Here is a 17,353-nt window from a genome sequence, read left to right as displayed (position 1 = left end):
TAGACAAACTCACGAGGGGAAAAAAGGGCCGATCGGCGGTTGCTTGTTAGGATTGCTACGTCCGGCTTGCAAGTTCAAGTAACCGTCTGTGCAAAGGGCTGCCATATTAGAGGATATTTTCCCCTCTAAAATCTTTGGTTTGACCGGCTGGATTCTTCTTGTCTGAATCAAAGTTGACAGGAGACCCAGAAGCAAAGAAGGAGGTGAAAAAAAAATCATAATTTTTTAAAAGATCTTGGAAGCATCACAATATTGCATGGCTGGTCCTTGATTTGCAACTGTTCATTTTGTGACCGTTTGAAATGAGAACAGTGCCTTATGACCACTTTTCACAACTTTACGGCCGCTGCAGCAACCCCGTGGTCATGTGATCGGAATTCAGAGGCTCGGCGACTGGCATGGACTTACGACGGTTGCAGGGTCAACGCCAGGGGTGAAATCAAGCAGGTTCTGACAGGAGAACCGGTAGCGGAAATTTTGAGTAGTTTGGAGAACCGGCAAATACCACCTCTGACTGGCCCCAAAGTGGGGTGGGAATGGGGATTTTGCAGTGTCCTTCCCCTGCCACGCCCACCAAGCTGCACCACACCCACCAAGCCACGCCCACAGAACCGGTAGTAAAAAAAATTTGGATTTCACCCCAGTGATCCCCCTTTTGCGACCTTCTGACCAGCAAAGTCAATGGGGAGAGCCAGATTCGCTTAACAACTGTTGTACTGACTTAACCACCCCAGTGCTTCACTTAACAACGGTGGCAGGAAAGATGGTCAAATGGGGGAAACCTCATTTAACAACTGTCTTGATTAGCAAGTAGATCTGAAGTACTGAAGGGGACTTTTCTGTGCTCCAGAAAAGAATCGATCTTCATGATGATGATGATGATGATGATGATGATTGTTGTGACTCCAGCCCCCGAACCTGGCCCCATGCCTGAAAGTGACTCCGAGAGTGAGGGGGAAGGGCCGGTAAGGCTTACCTCGGGAGCACCGATTCCTTTGGCTCAGCTCCAGAAGCCAGAACCAGACCAGTCAGAGGACATAATGAGGCCGTCATCCCCTGATTCCTCCCTTCCCCAGGCTACGCCTTCAGACCCAGCTGATGATAATAATAATAATAATAATAATAAAGCTTAATAATCAAGAATATTAGAGAGGCGGCATCATCAAAAGGAAGGGTGGGGCAGGAGCCCCACCCCACAGGATATATAAGGAGCTTTGGAACTGCTCTCACTCCACGGGAAGCAAAAGTTTAGCTGAACCGTTTCAAAAAGAGCTGAAAGTCTTGCTACGTGAGTCATTTGTTTGAAATTTGGCAGGCAGCTGCGATTTCTCTGCCAGGACTGATAAGAGCCGTGAATCCACTGGCTGAAGGCCAGCTTGTGGGTCTGAAGTGGGAAAGGAGACAGAACAATGATGCTGGAATGACCTATCACAGTGGTTCTCCACCTTTTCTTCACCATGGAACCCCCTTTAAATACCTTTTGTGGCTACGACCCACCAAGACTTAATTCAAGATTTAAATCATAGCATTTCTTCAAGTCTTTGTGGATCCCCTGTGACCACATCAGAGTTTCCCAGGGATCCATAGACCACAGGGTGAGAAAAACTGACCTATCAGATTTATTTTGTTATCAAAAAAAATCTCAGAAAAGATGCTGAGAGTTTGGAAACACTGCAGAGAAGAGCAACTAAGATGATTAAAGGCCTGGAGACTAAAACATATGAAGATCTGGGATTGGCCAGTCTAGAGAAAAGAAGGACTAGGAGAGCCATAATATCAGTCTTCCACCATTTGAGGGGCTGCCACAATGAGGGGGGGGGGGGTCAATCTATTCTTCAAAGCACCAGAAAGCAAGACAAGAAACCATGGATGAAAACTCATCAAGGAGTTCCTTAGAACTAAGGAAAATTTTCCTGACAGTGAGAACAAGTAATTGGTGGAAGGACTTGCCTCCAGAAGTTGTGGGTGCTCCATCACTGAAGCTTTTTGACAAGAGGTAGAACAACTGTTGTCCAAAATGGTAGAGGGTCTCCTGCTTGAGCAAGGGGTTGGACTAGAAGACCTCCAAGATTCCATTCAAATCTGTTATTCTGTTACTCAAAGTTTTATTCAAAGTCTGTAGGGAGAACGGTTGCAGGAATTGGGTTTGTCTAGTCTAGAGAAAAAAAGGGCTAGGGGTGACCTGATAAATAGTATTCCAGTATTTGAGGGGCTGCCTCAAAGAAGAGGGGCTCAATGTGTTCTCCAAAGCCCCAGAAGGCAAGACAAGAAACAATGGATGGTAATCCAGGAGAGAAGCAACCTGGAATTAAGGAGAAACTATCTAGCAGTATTTTAGAAGGCCAGATCCTGAAGGTGAAACTCAAATACTTTGGCCACCTAATGAGAAGGAAGGACTCACTGGAGAAGAGCCTAATGCTGGGAACGATGGAGGGCCAAAGAAGAAGGGAACAGCAGGGAATGAGGTGGCTGGATGGAGTCACTGAAGCAGTCAGTGTGAGCTTAAATGGATTCCAGAGGATGGTAGAGGACAGGAAGGCCTGGAGGAATGTTGTCCATGGGGTCGCGATGGGTTGGACATGACTTCGCAACTAACAACAACATCTAACAGTGAGGACAATCAACCAGTGGAACAGAAGTTGCCTTCAGAAGCTGTGGGTGCTTCATCACTGGAGGTTTTTAAGAAAAAACTGGACAGCCACCTGTCTGAAATGGTAGAGGGCAGTGATGGGTAACCTTTTTGCCATCACGTGCGAGAAGTGGGCGGGGGGTGTCACATGTGCATGTTCCCACACCCATAATTCTTTGTGCCTCCACCCCCATGCATGCGCCCTCCCCAAGCTCCTCCCTAGCGTGCAATGGCCCGGTAGGTCCATTTTTCTCTTCACCAGGCTCCAAAGCCTCTCTAGGAGTCTGGGGAGGGCGGAAAAAGGCCTTCCCCACCCCCTGGGAGGCCCTCCGCCCATTTGCCAATTTCTGGTAGGACAGGAAGGCCTGGTCTTTGCTGTCCCCAGGCTACAGAGCCTTTCTAGGAGTCTGGGGACGGCGAAAATGGCCCATTTGCCAACTTCTGGTGGGACCGGAAGGCCCATTTTTCGCTCTCCCCAGGCTCCAGAGCCTTTCTAGGAACCTGAGGAGGGCAAAAATAGCCTTCCCTACCCCCCGTGGGACCAGAAGTTGGCAAACGGCTGTTTTGACCTCCGAAGGACCTCCGTGGGGAAGGGGAGACTATTTCCACCCTCCCCAGACTCCTAGAAAGGCTCTGGAGCTTGGGAAGAGAGAAAAATTGGCCTTCCCCACCACCCCCTGAGGCCCTCCGGAGGCAGGAAACAGCCTGTTTCCCTACTTCCGGTGGGCCCAGAAAGTCTGAAAATCAGCTGGCCAGCACGTGCATAGGTTCACCATCATGGGTATAGGGTCTCCTGCTTGAGCAGGGGGTTGGACTAGAAGACCTCCAAGTTCCCTTCCCGCTCTGATTGATTGGTTCAATCTTCGGCAGCAGCCTCTTCTACATGGGTGGCTAATTTTTTTTAGAACAAGGCATTTGAGATACCATTCAAAGCAAGATGACAGTGGATGGTAACTAAAACTTGTTCTGTAGTTCATGAAATATTTTGTATTTGCAGATTCGATTTGCGTAAGGGGCTTTGACCCAAACCTCAGCATGATGACAGGAATCGCTCCGATTAACCCCTTGCTGTCAGGAATGGGACTCGTACCTCAGCCTCCCCCAACCGAAGTCCCAGTCATCAAAGAGATTATTCACTGTAAAAGCTGCACACTCTTCCCTCCAAACCCAAGTAAGTAAACCTGGTGAGCTTGATCAGGGGTGAAACTACTAGATCATTGATTTATCTATTAATTTGATAATTAACGTATCCCCTGCCCACCTAACGAAGGGGCGAAAGGATCTTGCAATTTTAATATAGCAAGAGAATGCATAAGGTGAGTCTCCTGCTTGAGCAGGGGGTGGACTAGAAGACCTCCAAGGTCTCTTCCAACCCTATTACTCCATATTCTGTGTTCATTGTAGGTGGTTGGCAAATCCCGAGAACATCCCTCAGGTCAACTTTTAGTTCATATTACTACATTACTACATATTACTACGTTGCCAACTTTGGCTGAACATATGAGGACCTCATGGCAACACGATAGAACAGGGGTCTCCAACCTTGGAAACTTTAAGACTTGTGGACTTTAATTCCCAGAATCCCTCAGCCAGCAAAGCTGAGTTGAAGTCCACAAGTCTTAAAGTTGCCAAGGTTGGAGACCCGTGCAATAGAATGCAATTAGTGTTGCTGGTTTCTAGTCAAGATCTGTTTAATTTATGCATTTTTTATTTTAAATTTATGTCCTACAGTATGCCTTATTTTAATTCTGATGCCTCTGACACCATCCATCCAATCAACCAACCAACCAACTCTGGTATCACTTCCTTCCTTTAGTATTACTTATTGAAGCTGTTTTATCAATAGTGCTGCCTTGTTACCTTTGGAAGACCCAAAATGAATAGAATAGAATAGAATAGAATAGAATAGAATAGAATAGAATAGAATAGAATAGAATAGAATAGAATAGAATAGAGCAGAGCAGAGTGCAATAGCAAACAGTAGAGTAGAGTAAGTAGAGTAGAGTAGAGACAAGAGAAGAGAAGTGGAAGAGAAGAGAATGAGAATGAGTAGGAATAGAATAGGAGTAGCGTAGCGTAGCGTAGAGTAGAGTAGAGTAGAGACGAGAGAAGAGAAGAGAAGAGAAGAGAAGAGAAGAGAAGAGAAGGAGAAGGAGTAGGAATAGAATAGGAGTAGAGTAGCGTAGCGTAGCGTAGAGTAGAGTAGAGACGAGAGAAGAGAAGAGAAGAGGATAAGAGAAGAGAAGAGAAGAGAAGAGAAGAGAAGGGAAGAGAAGGAGAAGGAGAAGGAGTAGGAATAGAATAGGAGTAGAGTAGCGTAGCGTAGCGTAGAGTAGAGTAGAGACGAGAGAAGAGAAGAGAAGAGGATAAGAGAAGAGAAGAGAAGAGAAGAGAAGAGAAGGGAAGAGAAGGAGAAGGAGAATCAGTAGGAATAGAATAGGTGTAGAGTAGAGGGAAGGGAAGGGAAGGGAAGAGGAGAGGAGAGGAGAGGAGAGGAGAGGAGAGGAGAGAATTCTTTATTGGCCAAGTGTGATTGGACACACAAGGAATTTATCTTCAGTGCACAAGCTACTGGTATACATATAAACAACAAAGTGATAGGTCATAGATCATAAATCATCGTCTCAATCATTAATCATATGATACAAACAGCAAGTGATAAATCTGAAGATACCAATAGTAGGTAAGATGAGAAAGTGAGAAAAGATGAGAAACGAAAACATGAGAAGGATAATAGCAATACAGCCCTGTTTAGTGACATGAGTAAATATCTTTACGCCTAAGAGAGTGATATAGGTGGGAAAGTGTGAGCGATGGGCATTTAGTGATCGGCTAAATTATTCCAGCATAAATGGCCTTAAATTAACTAAGAGACCCAGAATAACATCAGGACAGATTCCTTCCCACTCTGGTGGATGTTGGCGGTCAGTAACCTATGTGTGGAGGGTAGACGGAGAGTTTCTGGCATGGGGGCCTTGGGTTCTGGATCCGCCCATCACCTGTGTCATCTTCCGTTTTGTCTTAGACCTTCCACCCCCTTCGACCAGGGAGAGGCCACCGGGATGCAAAACTGTCTTTGTCGGAGGGTTACCCGAAAACGCCACCGAAGAAATCATTCAGGAAGTCTTCGAACAGTGTGGGGACATCACCGCCATTCGAAAAAGCAAGAAGAATTTTTGCCACATCCGTTTTTCAGAAGAATTCATGGTTGATAAAGCCATTTACCTTTCTGGTATTTATCTCCTTCTTCCTTGGCCTCTCATTTGTATTGTGTGTGATATGCTCTTTTTTATTGTCTGTCTGTCTGTCCGTCTGTCCGTCCGTCTGTCCATCCATCCATCCATCCATCCATCCATCCATCTATCTATCTATCTATCTATCTATCTATCTATCTATCTATCTATCTATCTATCTATCTATCTATCTATCTATCTATCTATCCATCTGTCCGTCTGTCCATCCATCCATCTATCTATCATTCTATCCATCTGTCTGTCCATCCATCCATCCATCCATCCATCCATCCATCCATCCATCCATCCATCTATCTATCTATCTATCTATCTATCTATCTATCCATCCGTCTATATCTATCTATCTATCTATCTATCTATCTATCTATCTATCTATCTATCTATCTATCTATCTATCTATCTATCATCTATCTATCTCATTCTATCCGTCCATCCATCCATCTATCTATCTATCTATCTATCTATCTATCTATCTATCTATCTATCATCTATCTATCTATCTATCTATCTATCTATCTATCTATCTATCTATCTATCTATATCTATCATTCTATCCATCTGTCCGTCTGTCCATCCATCTATCTATCTATCATTCTATCCATCTGTCTGTCCATCCATCCATCCATCCATCCATCCATCCATCCATCCATCCATCCATCCATCTATCTATCTATCTATCTATCTATCTATCTATCTATCATCTATCTATCTATCTATCTATCTATCTATATCTATCATTCTATCCATCTGTCCGTCTGTCCATCCATCTATCTATCTATCATTCTATCCATCCATCCATCCATCCATCCATCCATCCATCCATCCATCCATCCATCCATCCATCCATCTATCTATCTATCTATCTATCTATCTATCTACCTACCTACCTACCTACCTATCTACCTGTCTCCCTCTCCCTCCCTCCCTCCCTCCCTCCCTCCCTCTATCTACTGTGTTTCTCTGAAAACACAACCCACACCAATAATAAGCCCAACCCTAATTTTTTGGGCCTGGGCCTAATATTACCCCTACTCCAAAAATAAGCCTGAGGGGGGGCTGGGTGTGGCCAGCACGAGTGGCGGCACGGGCACAGGGGTGGGAGGCAACTATCTGGCTGCAGCTGCAAAATACCGCTGTGCAAAATACCGCTTTGGCCCTTCTCTTTCTGGGCCCAGCACTTCTGCTTGTTGGGAGTTGAAGTCCTCCAGGCTTAAAGTTGTCAAGGTTGGAGAGCCCTGTAATCCATTCTGTTTTATCTTCTAAGACAGGGGTATCAAACTCAATTTCACTGAGGGCTGCATCAGGACTGTAGTTGATGTCCAGGAGGGGGGGAGGGCGGGGGCATGACCGACTGGGTGGGTGTGGCCAACTTGGTGGGCGCGACCATCTTGAAACCACTCCCCAAACTGCTGGCATGTTTCTGCTTCGCGCTGGGTAGACCAGGACAGCCCCGCAGGCCGCATCCGACCACATCCTGCGGGCCTTGAGTTCGACACCCCTCTTCTAAGAGGCTAACACAGAAAATTACGAAATTATATCTCTCCTACCACTCAATCCATTCCACGTGTCCATGGCGCCCACAGAATCTTTCAGCTAGAAAGAAGGAATTGCCGCCCTCCGCATAAGCGAAGCCTCCCTGCCAATGACTTCCCAGCCGTGCAAGGAAAGGAAAAGGGCTTTAGCATTCTCTCAAGCTGGATTTTGATGGCATTTTACGAGTGGCATCGAAGGCCTGACTATCTTCTTAGGTTGGCAGAAGGGCGGCTGTCAGCCGTGAAGCCGGCTTGTTTTAATTGCGCTGAATTATTGTGTTTCCGCGATGATCTTTATTACATTTTCAGACATAAAATGCTCTGAAATGGCAAAGAGAGAGGGTAATTTCCCAGGCTTATAATAGGCAAGAAACATTAAAAGAGAGAGAGAGAGGAGAGAGAGAGAAGATATAATTTACTGCACTTACAGTTGTGGTGATACACAAGGGCTACAGTCTGGGTGTCGCTTACACAAAAGGACAACACACCTGTCAGAATATGTTAAAACAATCCTAGGAAGGTAGTTCTAGCTCTAATCCTGTATTTTTTTATTTTTTTATTTGCATTTATATCCCGCCCTTCTCCGAAGACTCAGGGCAGCTTACACTGTGTTAAGCAATAGTCTTCATCCATTTGTATATTTATATACAAAGTCAATTTATTGCCCCCAACAATCTGGGTCCTCATTTTACCTACCTTATAAAGGATGGAAGGCTGAGTCAACCTTGGGCCTGGTGGGGCTCGAACCTGCAGTAATTGCAAGCAGCTGCTGTTAATAACAGACTGTCTTAGCAGTCTGAGCCACCAGAGTATACAGGTAGTCCTCAGCTAACAACCACAATCAAGCCCCAATTTTTCTGTTGCTAAGTGAGATAGTTGTTAAACGAGCTTTGCCCTATTTTACGACCTTTCCTGCCACCGTTGTTAAGTGAATCACGGCCGTTGTTAAGCTAGTAACCTGGTTGTTCCATGGACTTTTGTTTGTCGGACAGTTGCAAAAGGGGATCACGTGACCCCGGGACACAGCAGCCGTCATAAACACGATCCAGGGTCACAAGGAATTTCTCTCCCGTGCGTAAGTGCTCAGTGTGCAAAAAAAGCAACAAGCAATAAATCATGATTATAATCATGGTGGTCACACAGGACCTCAGGATGCTGCAACCATACCTACCAGTCGCAAAGTACATGCCAGTTGCCGAGCATCCAAATTTTGATCACGTGACACCCCCCCTCCAAGGTTCCTGCAACTGTCATAAATTTGCAAAAGTCCCTTTTTTCAATGCCATTTTAACTTTTTTTTTATTTGCATTTATATCCCACCCTTCTCTGAAGACTCAGGGCAGCTTACACTATGTCAAGCAATAGTCTTCATCCATTTGTATATTATACACAAAGTCAACTTACTGCCCCCAACAATCTGGGTCCTCATTTTACCTACCTTATAAGGATGGAAGGCTGAGTCAACCTTGGGCCTGGTGGGACTTGAACCTGCAGTAATTGCAGGCAGCTGCTGTTAATAACAGACTGTCTTACCAGCCTGAGCCACCAGAGACCTTTGAATGGTTACTAAACGGACTGCTGGAAATTGAGGTCTACCTGTATTTCACAAGTTGTGTTAACAGGGCTGGAGGGAGCATGTTCTCCTCCATCTATTTTATGTACTTGTGTTCTGACCGTTCGGCCCCACCAGCAGCTGAATCAGAGGAGGAGGAGGAGAAGGCGTGGGAGTCAGGATCAGCATCAAGGCAACCTGAGAGCTCCGAGAAAGAAGGGGGAATGGAGCTGGCAGAGAGAGAGAGAGAGAGAGACAGAGGCAGAGCCTGGGCCATCCATCAGCCCTCAGATGGAGACTCAACAGCCCCCAGGTCTGGAGGTGGCTGATGAGGAAGAGGAGGAACAGCTGGACCCAGTGTCTGACGCACAGATGCGCAGAAGGCAGAGGAGAGGAGAGCAGCGGAAATCTATGGGCCGGTCCTTGGGATAGAAGAGCCACCGCTGCTAGTGAAACCCCACCCTAGCTCTGGGGATAAAAGGCAGGGGGCGGAGATGAATAGATGTGACAGACAGCTATTCATCTCCTGGACGGATGGACTTGTTAGCCTGCAGTGAGAGAGAAACTTTTTGCTGGGGCTGTCGGCGCTCCTAATAAAGGAATCTTTGAGTTCACTTCAGAGGGTTGGTTGTGTTTGGGCAGCTGGGTCAGAACAACTTGTCAAGTCCCAGCTATGCATTCCTAAGTCACCTATGAGCGATCAAAGAGAAGGCCAGCCTTCAAAACTTCTACACACTTTTTCTGATCGTTGTAACTAGTCATTGTGGCTACACTGAAGATGTTGCTCTTCGTAAACGGGAACGTTTGATGGATAAATCCATCACACATGGCAATGGAGGGTTGGCTTGGTTGTAGCAGCAGTGAGGTGGGATGTCATGTCATGTTAAAGAAGTCATTTCTGACGTTGTGCCATTGGGAGTGTGGGAAGAAATATTTATCTGGTTCAGTTCCAAGCTGGGAGAAAGACACTGGAAACATGGAGGTGTTGTAACCGAGGCCCAAGTAGTGATTATCGAACACAATTCAGTCCTGAACAAACTTAGTTTATTAAAACAAGTGAGAATTAATTCATTCTCAGCTTAGTCCAAAACGAATTCTTCATAAACCTTATCACCAACCTTTGTTGTCTTTGGCAACCTGCCAAAGACTTTTCTTGGCATAACCCCCACGAAGTTCAAGAGATGCTGACAAGAAGCAATGGAATCAACGTTGCTTTTCCACAAAGAACCCAACGGCTTGTTGCTGCTCTTTTAAGTCTTATGGGAGGGGCCAATCATCTTCTGGCCTTACTCCTGAGTCGTCCTTTTTGCTTCAGCTGCTTTTGCCTTCTGGCAGCTCTTCTCATGCGCACACTAGGAACAGGCTCCTCCTGTTCTTCTGCCTCTCTGCTGTCTGCCTCTGGAGGCTCTGGAGTCCGTGCATTGCTCCCAGATAGCCCTGGCCCCATCTCTGCTTCGGACACAGAGCCCTCCTCCGGGCCTTCCCCAGACTCCAGCTCTGGCCCATCGTCCTGCCCAGCCTCCTCACTGTCCACTGCCAGGTCCGCAGGCTGCTGGCGGACCACAACAGGAGGCTGATAGGAAAGGTGGCTTAATGATGAAGAACACATGGGTTTGTGTTTCTGGTGCAGCTAACCACATGGAGTTCAGAGTGGGGTGAAGGGTTATGCCTTCTCTTGGGCTTTGTATTTGAGCTTCCTGTTCCTGTGCAAGAACATGTATTCTATTGGCTGTGGTCAGATTCCTATGGGGGTCATGTAGGGGTTATGTAGGGGTCATAGCTGGTTCTATAGGCAAAGTACAAATCCTAGGTGTTTGAGCTAAGCTTGGTTGAAGTTTGGACTGTTCTGAGGGTGATGCAATAATTCCTATTGTGGCTTAATAGCTTTGTGTTGTGTTGGCTCTTGGGTGAGGGTATTTGCTTATGAATAGAGCTATCTAGATACTTCTTTCAATAAGCTCTTTTAAGTACAGACACCTGCCGAGGGCTATTAAGAAAAGTGGGGGTTGCTTTCTGCCTCTAAAAAAAAAACATGTTTCTCCATTTCTCTCTTTGGGAAAATATAATATTCTGCCTTTTTAAAAAAAAAAATTCCTCAAAATACTTCATTCTTCTAGGAGGGGGGTGAGTATTGACTTTCTACAGGAGGTAATCTCACTGTCTGTGGGGATCCTCCATCATCCAGGTCATGGTTGTCCCAAAGGTGCTTTTTTCCAAAAGGCAACTGGAATTGCTTGCTTTTATCTTTGAAAACATTTCGCTTCTCTTCCAAGAAGCTTCTTCCGTTCTAAAACATCAGTTCTGAAGAAGAAGAAGGTTTTCAAGGAAAAAAAAAACCCAAGAAAGTCTAGTTGTCCTTTGGGGAAAAATGCCTTCGGGATGTAAGCCATGGTTTGTGACATGGCATAGATGCCCAAAAGGTATGGAGCATGCAGCATAAGGTTGTGAGGCTACTGTTGTTATTTTGACAAAACAAAACAAAAAACGGACAAAATTGTGTTTGGTTGCAGTTAGAAGCCAATGTGTTGCTTACACATTATTCTTTTTAGCTCAGGTCAGAATCCAGTTTACCTTTTCTGAAATTATGCAAAACTGAATATATTTGCAGGTGGTTTAAGATCCATCAGTTTGTGCTGACCTACGAAGATCAAAGATATGTCAACCAATGGCCTTCCTAGAAAATAAACTCTCTTTCTTTCATTTGACCTTATTAGATTTCAATTCTCTCTCTTTCTCTCTCTCTTTCTCTCTCTCATTCTCTTTCTCTTGTTCTCTCTTTCTCTCTCTCCTCTCTCTCTCTTCTCTCAGAGAGAGAATGAGAGAGAGAGGAGAGAGAGAAAGAGAGAACAAGAGAAAGAGAATGAAATCATCTGTCTCTCTCTCTTGTTCTCTCTCTCTTGTTCTCTCTTTCTCTCTCCCTCCTCTCTCTCTCATTCTCTCTCACTCATTCTCTCTCTCGTTCTCTCTCTGACTCTTTATTGTTTTCTCTCCCTCTCTCTTTCTTTTGGTCTCTCTCTCCCTCTCTCCCCCCTCTCTCCTCTCTCTCTCTTGTTCTCTCTCCCTCTTCCTCTCTTCTTCTCTCTCTTTCTCTCTCTGTCTCTCTCTGTCTTTCTCTCTTTCTTGTTCTCTCTGTCTGTCTCTGTCTATCTCTGTGTCTCTCTATTCAAGACTAGTCTATTAAAGAAAATGAATGAAAAAAGAATGAATAAAACTGGATGAACTATATATAGGACAAGGCTGATTATGGAAATCTATTTTTTGCATGCGTCAAGATGCAAAATCTGGTCTTGTTGTGTTTTCATCATAAAGTGACAGCCGAGAGATATCATATTTACACTTTTCCAAATGTCCAGATTTCACATTTCCATACTTAAGAATTGAATTACCTTAGCATTTTCTTAGCACGTCATCAAACTTTGAGAAGTTCAGTCTAAGACACTGAAGTTGGTATTTTCTTAGAGGTCAAATGAAAGGACAGACGGATAATTCTTGACTTACGATCACAATTGAGCCCAAATTCCGATTCCTAAGCAAGGCAGTTGTTAAGTGAATCTCTTCCTCATTATACAACCTTTCTTGCCAGAGTTGTTAACTGAATCCCTGCAGATAGTAACACGGTCGTTAAGTGAATTCCCCATGAACTTGGCTTGTCAGAAGGAGGCAAAAGTGTAGAATAGAATTCTTTATTATCTGAGAAACACACTTGAGTTTGACACCCCTGGTGTACGTCATCTATTCACCATCTTGATAACTTAAGTTTTAGAAATTTAGAATAACAGAGTTGGAAGGGACCTTGGAGGTCTTCTAGTCCAACCCCCTGCTTAGGCAAGAAACCCTACACCACTTCAGACAAATGGTTATCCAACATCTTCTTTAAACCTTCCAGTTTTAAAGTGGAATGCTCCAATGTTGGCGCATTCGCAACTTCTGCAGGCAAGTTGTTCCACTGATTAATTGTTCTAACTGTCAGGAAATTTCTTCTTAGTTCTAAGTTGCTTCTCTCCTTGATTAGTTTCCACCCATTGCTTCTTGTTCTACCCTCAGGTGCTTTGGAGAATAGTTTGACTCCCTCTTCTTTGCGGCAACCCCTGAGATATTGGAACACTGCTATCATGTCTCCCCTAGTCCTTCTTTTCATTAAACTAGACATACCTGGTTCCTGCAACCGTTCTTCATAGGTTTTATCCTCCAATCATCCCCTAATCCTCTTTATTGCTCTTCTCTGCACTCTTTCTAGAGTCTTCACATCCTTTTTACATTGTGGCAACCAAAACTGGATGCAATATTCCAAGTGTGGCCTGACTAAGGCATTATAAAATGGTATTAACCCTTCACATGATCTTAACATAACATATAACATAACATCGGAGTTGGAAGGGACCTTGGAGGCCTTCTAGTCCAACCCCCTGCCCAGGCAGGAAACCCTACACCATCTCAGTCAGATGGTTATCCAACATTTTCTTAAAAATTTCCAGTGTTGGAGCATTCACAACTTCTGAAGGCAAGTCGTTCCACTTATTAATTGTTCTAACTGTCAGGAAATTTCTCCTTAGTTCTAAGTTGCTTCTTTCTTTGACCAGTTTCCACCCATTGCTTCTTGTTCTACCCTCAGGTGCTTTGGTGAACAGCCTGATTCCCTCTTCTTTGTGGCAGCCCCTAAGATATTGGAACACAGCTATCATGTCTCCCCTAGTCCTTCTTTTTGTTAAACTAGACATACCCAGTTCCTGCAACCGTTCTTCATATGTTTTATCCTCCAGTCCCCTAATCATCTTTGTTGCTCTTCTCTGCATTCTTTCTAGAGTCTCAACATCTTGATTCTATCCCTCTGTTAATGCAGCCTAGAAGTGGGTTGGCTTTTTTGGCAACAAGGGGAAAAAAAAGGCTGATTAAAAGAACACCTTCACGGAAGCTGTTGCGTTTCTTGGTTTGTTATTTTCAGGCTATCGCATGAGGTTAGGATCCAGCACCGATAAGAAGGACTCCGGCCGCCTTCATGTCGATTTCGCTCAGGCCCGAGATGATTTTTACGAATGGGAGTGTAAGCAGAGGATGTTGGCGCGAGAAGAACGCCACCGTCGCAAAATGGAAGAAGACCGGATACGTCCCCCTTCGCCTCCCGTCATCATGCATTATTCGGAACACGAGGCCACTTTGCTGGCTGAAAAATTGAAAGGTAACGCAACGCTTTGCGATTCCGTCGGATGCCCAAACATCGACAACGCTGCGAGCCGATGACCATGCTGTTCTATGAAAAACACATTCTTGTCCAACTTAATGAAAGGTGTCTCTTTCCTTGTGTTGTATGACAATAGCCGCTGTTTGGGAAAAATGCGTATTACTGCCTCTTTCTGTATTTCAACGGTACGTTTTGAAATATTCCGGGTTATTTCCTTCCCCTTAAATGTTATTGTCATGTCCCACTCCCACTCCGACTGTTGTGTCTCGTCCGATCTCACCACAGCCGGGGCCTTCTTATCTGCTTCCGAACACGGAGGAATGTCCTAGTATGCCTCCCGGCCCCAGCCCTGGCTCCATGCCCAGACAGGCTGAAGAGGAGGAAGTATCTCCAGCCCCCAGCTCTGGCTCCATGCCCAGGCAAATGGAGCAACTAGACCCCTCCCCCTCCTCCACAACATGTGAGCCTGAGGGAGGTCAATTGCCAACAGCTGCAGACTGGAGTGACCCTCGCATCAGAAGACTTGATAGACGGAGGCAACAGAAGGAAGGGAGGGGCAGGCCTGGATAAGTGCTGAGTCATGGAGCCACACCCCATGGCCTATATAAAGGATCTGCTTTCTGGCATTCTCTGAGTCAGGCAAAGTCTAAACATATCTTGCTGAAGTCACTTTCTGGTCTCCTGCCTGCCCTGAGGACTTTGCTAGGACTTTGGCAGAGCTGCAGAGGCACGCCTGATTCGGATTTCCCTGACCCGGCCGTCAGCGGAGGAGTGGGACACGACACCGATGAACGAGTCAAGGAAGTCCCTAACAAACTTGACAACGAAGCCTCTGCAGCTTGCCAAGTTCCTTCGAGGTTTATCAGGGCAGGCAGGAGTCCAAGTTGTGACTTCAGTGGTAGAGTCCGATATCAGCAAACTAGATAAGACTTTGCTTGACTCAAGGTTGGAAGGCCAAAAGCAGGTCCTTTATATAGGCTGTGGGGTGTGGCTCCATGACTCAGCATTTATCTAGGCCTGCCCCACCCTTCCTTCTGCTGGCGTCGCCTCTCAGATCTCCGGAAGTGAGGGTCCTCCTACGCTGAATTGTCTTCAGCTGGATCTGCTGTCAGCGTCTGGGAAAGGGAAGGGTCAGAGGGAGTAGGGCCAAGTGATTCCACCACCTGGCTGGCTTCCTGCTCTGAAGGCTGAGCCAAAGGAACACACGCTGTATGAGTGAGGTTTATCGGGCTTGTTCTTTCACTCCTGGAATCCACTCCGGGCATGGGGCCAGGGCCGGGGGCTGGAGTCATGACAGGCAGTTCATCTTCATTATCAGACTCGGAGTCTGATAAAAGGCCCGGTTGGAGACGGGAGGGGCCCGGCTGAGGAGAGGAGGGAGGACGAGTCACAACAGTTATTGAAGTGTTGTTTTTGTTTTTTTACACGTTAGGGAGCTGTGAAATCCAATTTGTCACTTCGCCTGCGAGAGGAGGCAACCGTTCGTCAGAACTTTCCGCCTCTCTTCATGACAGTCCTTTCGCAGACTGGTAACAGTTGAAGCCTGCCACGGAAGTGTCACCGCAGACCACAAATATTGTGCGTTAGGCCAGCGAGAGTGGGGCGTTTTCAGCAAACTGAGAAGTTTGGTGGGGTTGCGTTTCGGCACCCCGCACGCTTTGATTCTGCCTGCAGCGTTGTACCTGGTGCTGTCCCCTGTTGCAGCTTTTACATCGGCCGTTAAACAGAAATAGGATTGTAGGGATTTAAGGGACCTTGGAGGTCTTCTAGTCCAGCCCCCTGCCTAAGGCAGGAGATTTTATACAGTTAGCCCTCGAAGTTCCACTACAGTTGTACCCAAACTTTCTGTTTTTAAGCAAGACAGTTAAATGAGTTTTGTTTTGTTTTATGACTTTTCTTGTTCACAGTTGTTAAACAATTCACTGCAGTGGTTAAGTTAGTAAGACGGTTGTTGAGTGAATCTGGTTTCCACATTGATTTTGCTTGTCAGAAGGTCGCAAAAGGGAATCATGTGATCCCGGGATCCTGCAACCGTCATAAATATGAATCAGTAGCCAAGTGTCTGTAGGACCATGAAGGTACTGCAATGGTCATAAGTGTGAAAAGTGGCCATAAGTCACTTTTTTCAACGCTGTTGGAACTTCATACGGTCACTAAACGATCAGTTGTAAGTCAAGGACTGTAAGTTACCATCCCAGACAGATGGTTGTCGAGTGTCTTCTTTAAAACCTCCAGTGATGGAGCACCCACAACTTCTGGTGGCAAGTCGTTCCGCTGATTAATTGTTTTCACTGTCAGGAAATTCCTCCTTAGTCCCAGGTTGCCTCTCCCTCCGTCCAGAATTTTAATGATTTTTAATTTTTAAATAATTTTAATTTAATCTCCACCCAGAATCTTAATGGCTTAATGTAACATTTTGCCAAAATACAGTCGGCTCGTTTCTCAGCGCACCTTTAACAAAGTCGAAAACTTTTGTTTAATTAAAGTGGATATGATCCCTTTTTTTCCCCTCAAGGATGCTATGCCGATGCAGCAAACTAGATAAGACTTCGCTTGACTCAAGGTTGGAAGGCCAAAAGCAGGTCCTTTATATAGGCTTTTCATTTACATTCCTGGCAACCTGATTTAAAAATACATCAAGGTTTCTTGTCATCAAGCGGAGCCTCAGAACTCTTCCGGTTGTTGTTGGATTGGTTTTTTTTACTTATCCAATGCCAGCGTGAAACGACGCGTTTTAGATCCTTCTGAAGCAAACGATTTTGCTACTGATTGCATTTCATATTCCCCACCTGCTAGTCTTCCAAAGCAATTGGTTCTCGTTCCCTGTTGACTGACAGAGGGAGGACACAGGTTCATTTATTTATTTAATTTATTTAATTAATTTAATTTAATTTATATACCGCCCTTCTCCCGAAGAACTCAGGGCGGTTTACAGCCAAGTAAGATAACAATCACAAAAATTAAAAACATTTTTAAAGATAAAAGCACAACTCAGAAAAGTTAAAAAACATTTAAAAACTACTTAAAGTAAAGGCTGAAGGAATATAAGACTATAATAAAACCCCAATAAAAACTTCATTAAGCCAGCCCTGCACAATGAAATAGAAAAGTCTTTAGCTCGTGGCGGAAGGTCCGGAGGTCAGAGAGTCGACGTATCCCTGGAGGCAGCTCGTTCCAGAAGGCAGGAGCCCCCACAGAGAAGGCTCT

At 45.3% G+C, this 17,353-nt stretch overlaps 1 protein-coding gene across 9 annotated transcripts in view; it reads left to right on the top strand.

The window, feature by feature from the left end:
- The window catches only part of ENOX1 (ecto-NOX disulfide-thiol exchanger 1), a 550,463-nt gene that overhangs the window by 374,544 nt on the left and 158,566 nt on the right, over positions 1 to 17,353 (top strand). For all 9 annotated transcript variants that reach the window (XM_058185666.1, XM_058185657.1, XM_058185665.1 and 6 more), the window contains 3 exons: positions 3,627 to 3,800; positions 5,655 to 5,861; positions 13,910 to 14,143. In XM_058185666.1, the coding sequence (XP_058041649.1) occupies positions 3,627 to 3,800; positions 5,655 to 5,861; positions 13,910 to 14,143 (615 nt within the window). The remainder of the gene's footprint in view (positions 1 to 3,626; positions 3,801 to 5,654; positions 5,862 to 13,909; positions 14,144 to 17,353) is intronic.

The sequence above is a fragment of the Ahaetulla prasina genome, chromosome 5 (genome assembly GCF_028640845.1).
Source record: "Ahaetulla prasina isolate Xishuangbanna chromosome 5, ASM2864084v1, whole genome shotgun sequence".
In the NCBI taxonomy this organism is placed as follows: domain Eukaryota; kingdom Metazoa; phylum Chordata; class Lepidosauria; order Squamata; family Colubridae; genus Ahaetulla; species Ahaetulla prasina.
Note: the sequence above shows the minus strand (reverse complement) of the source record. Positions and strands in the feature narration are given on the sequence as shown.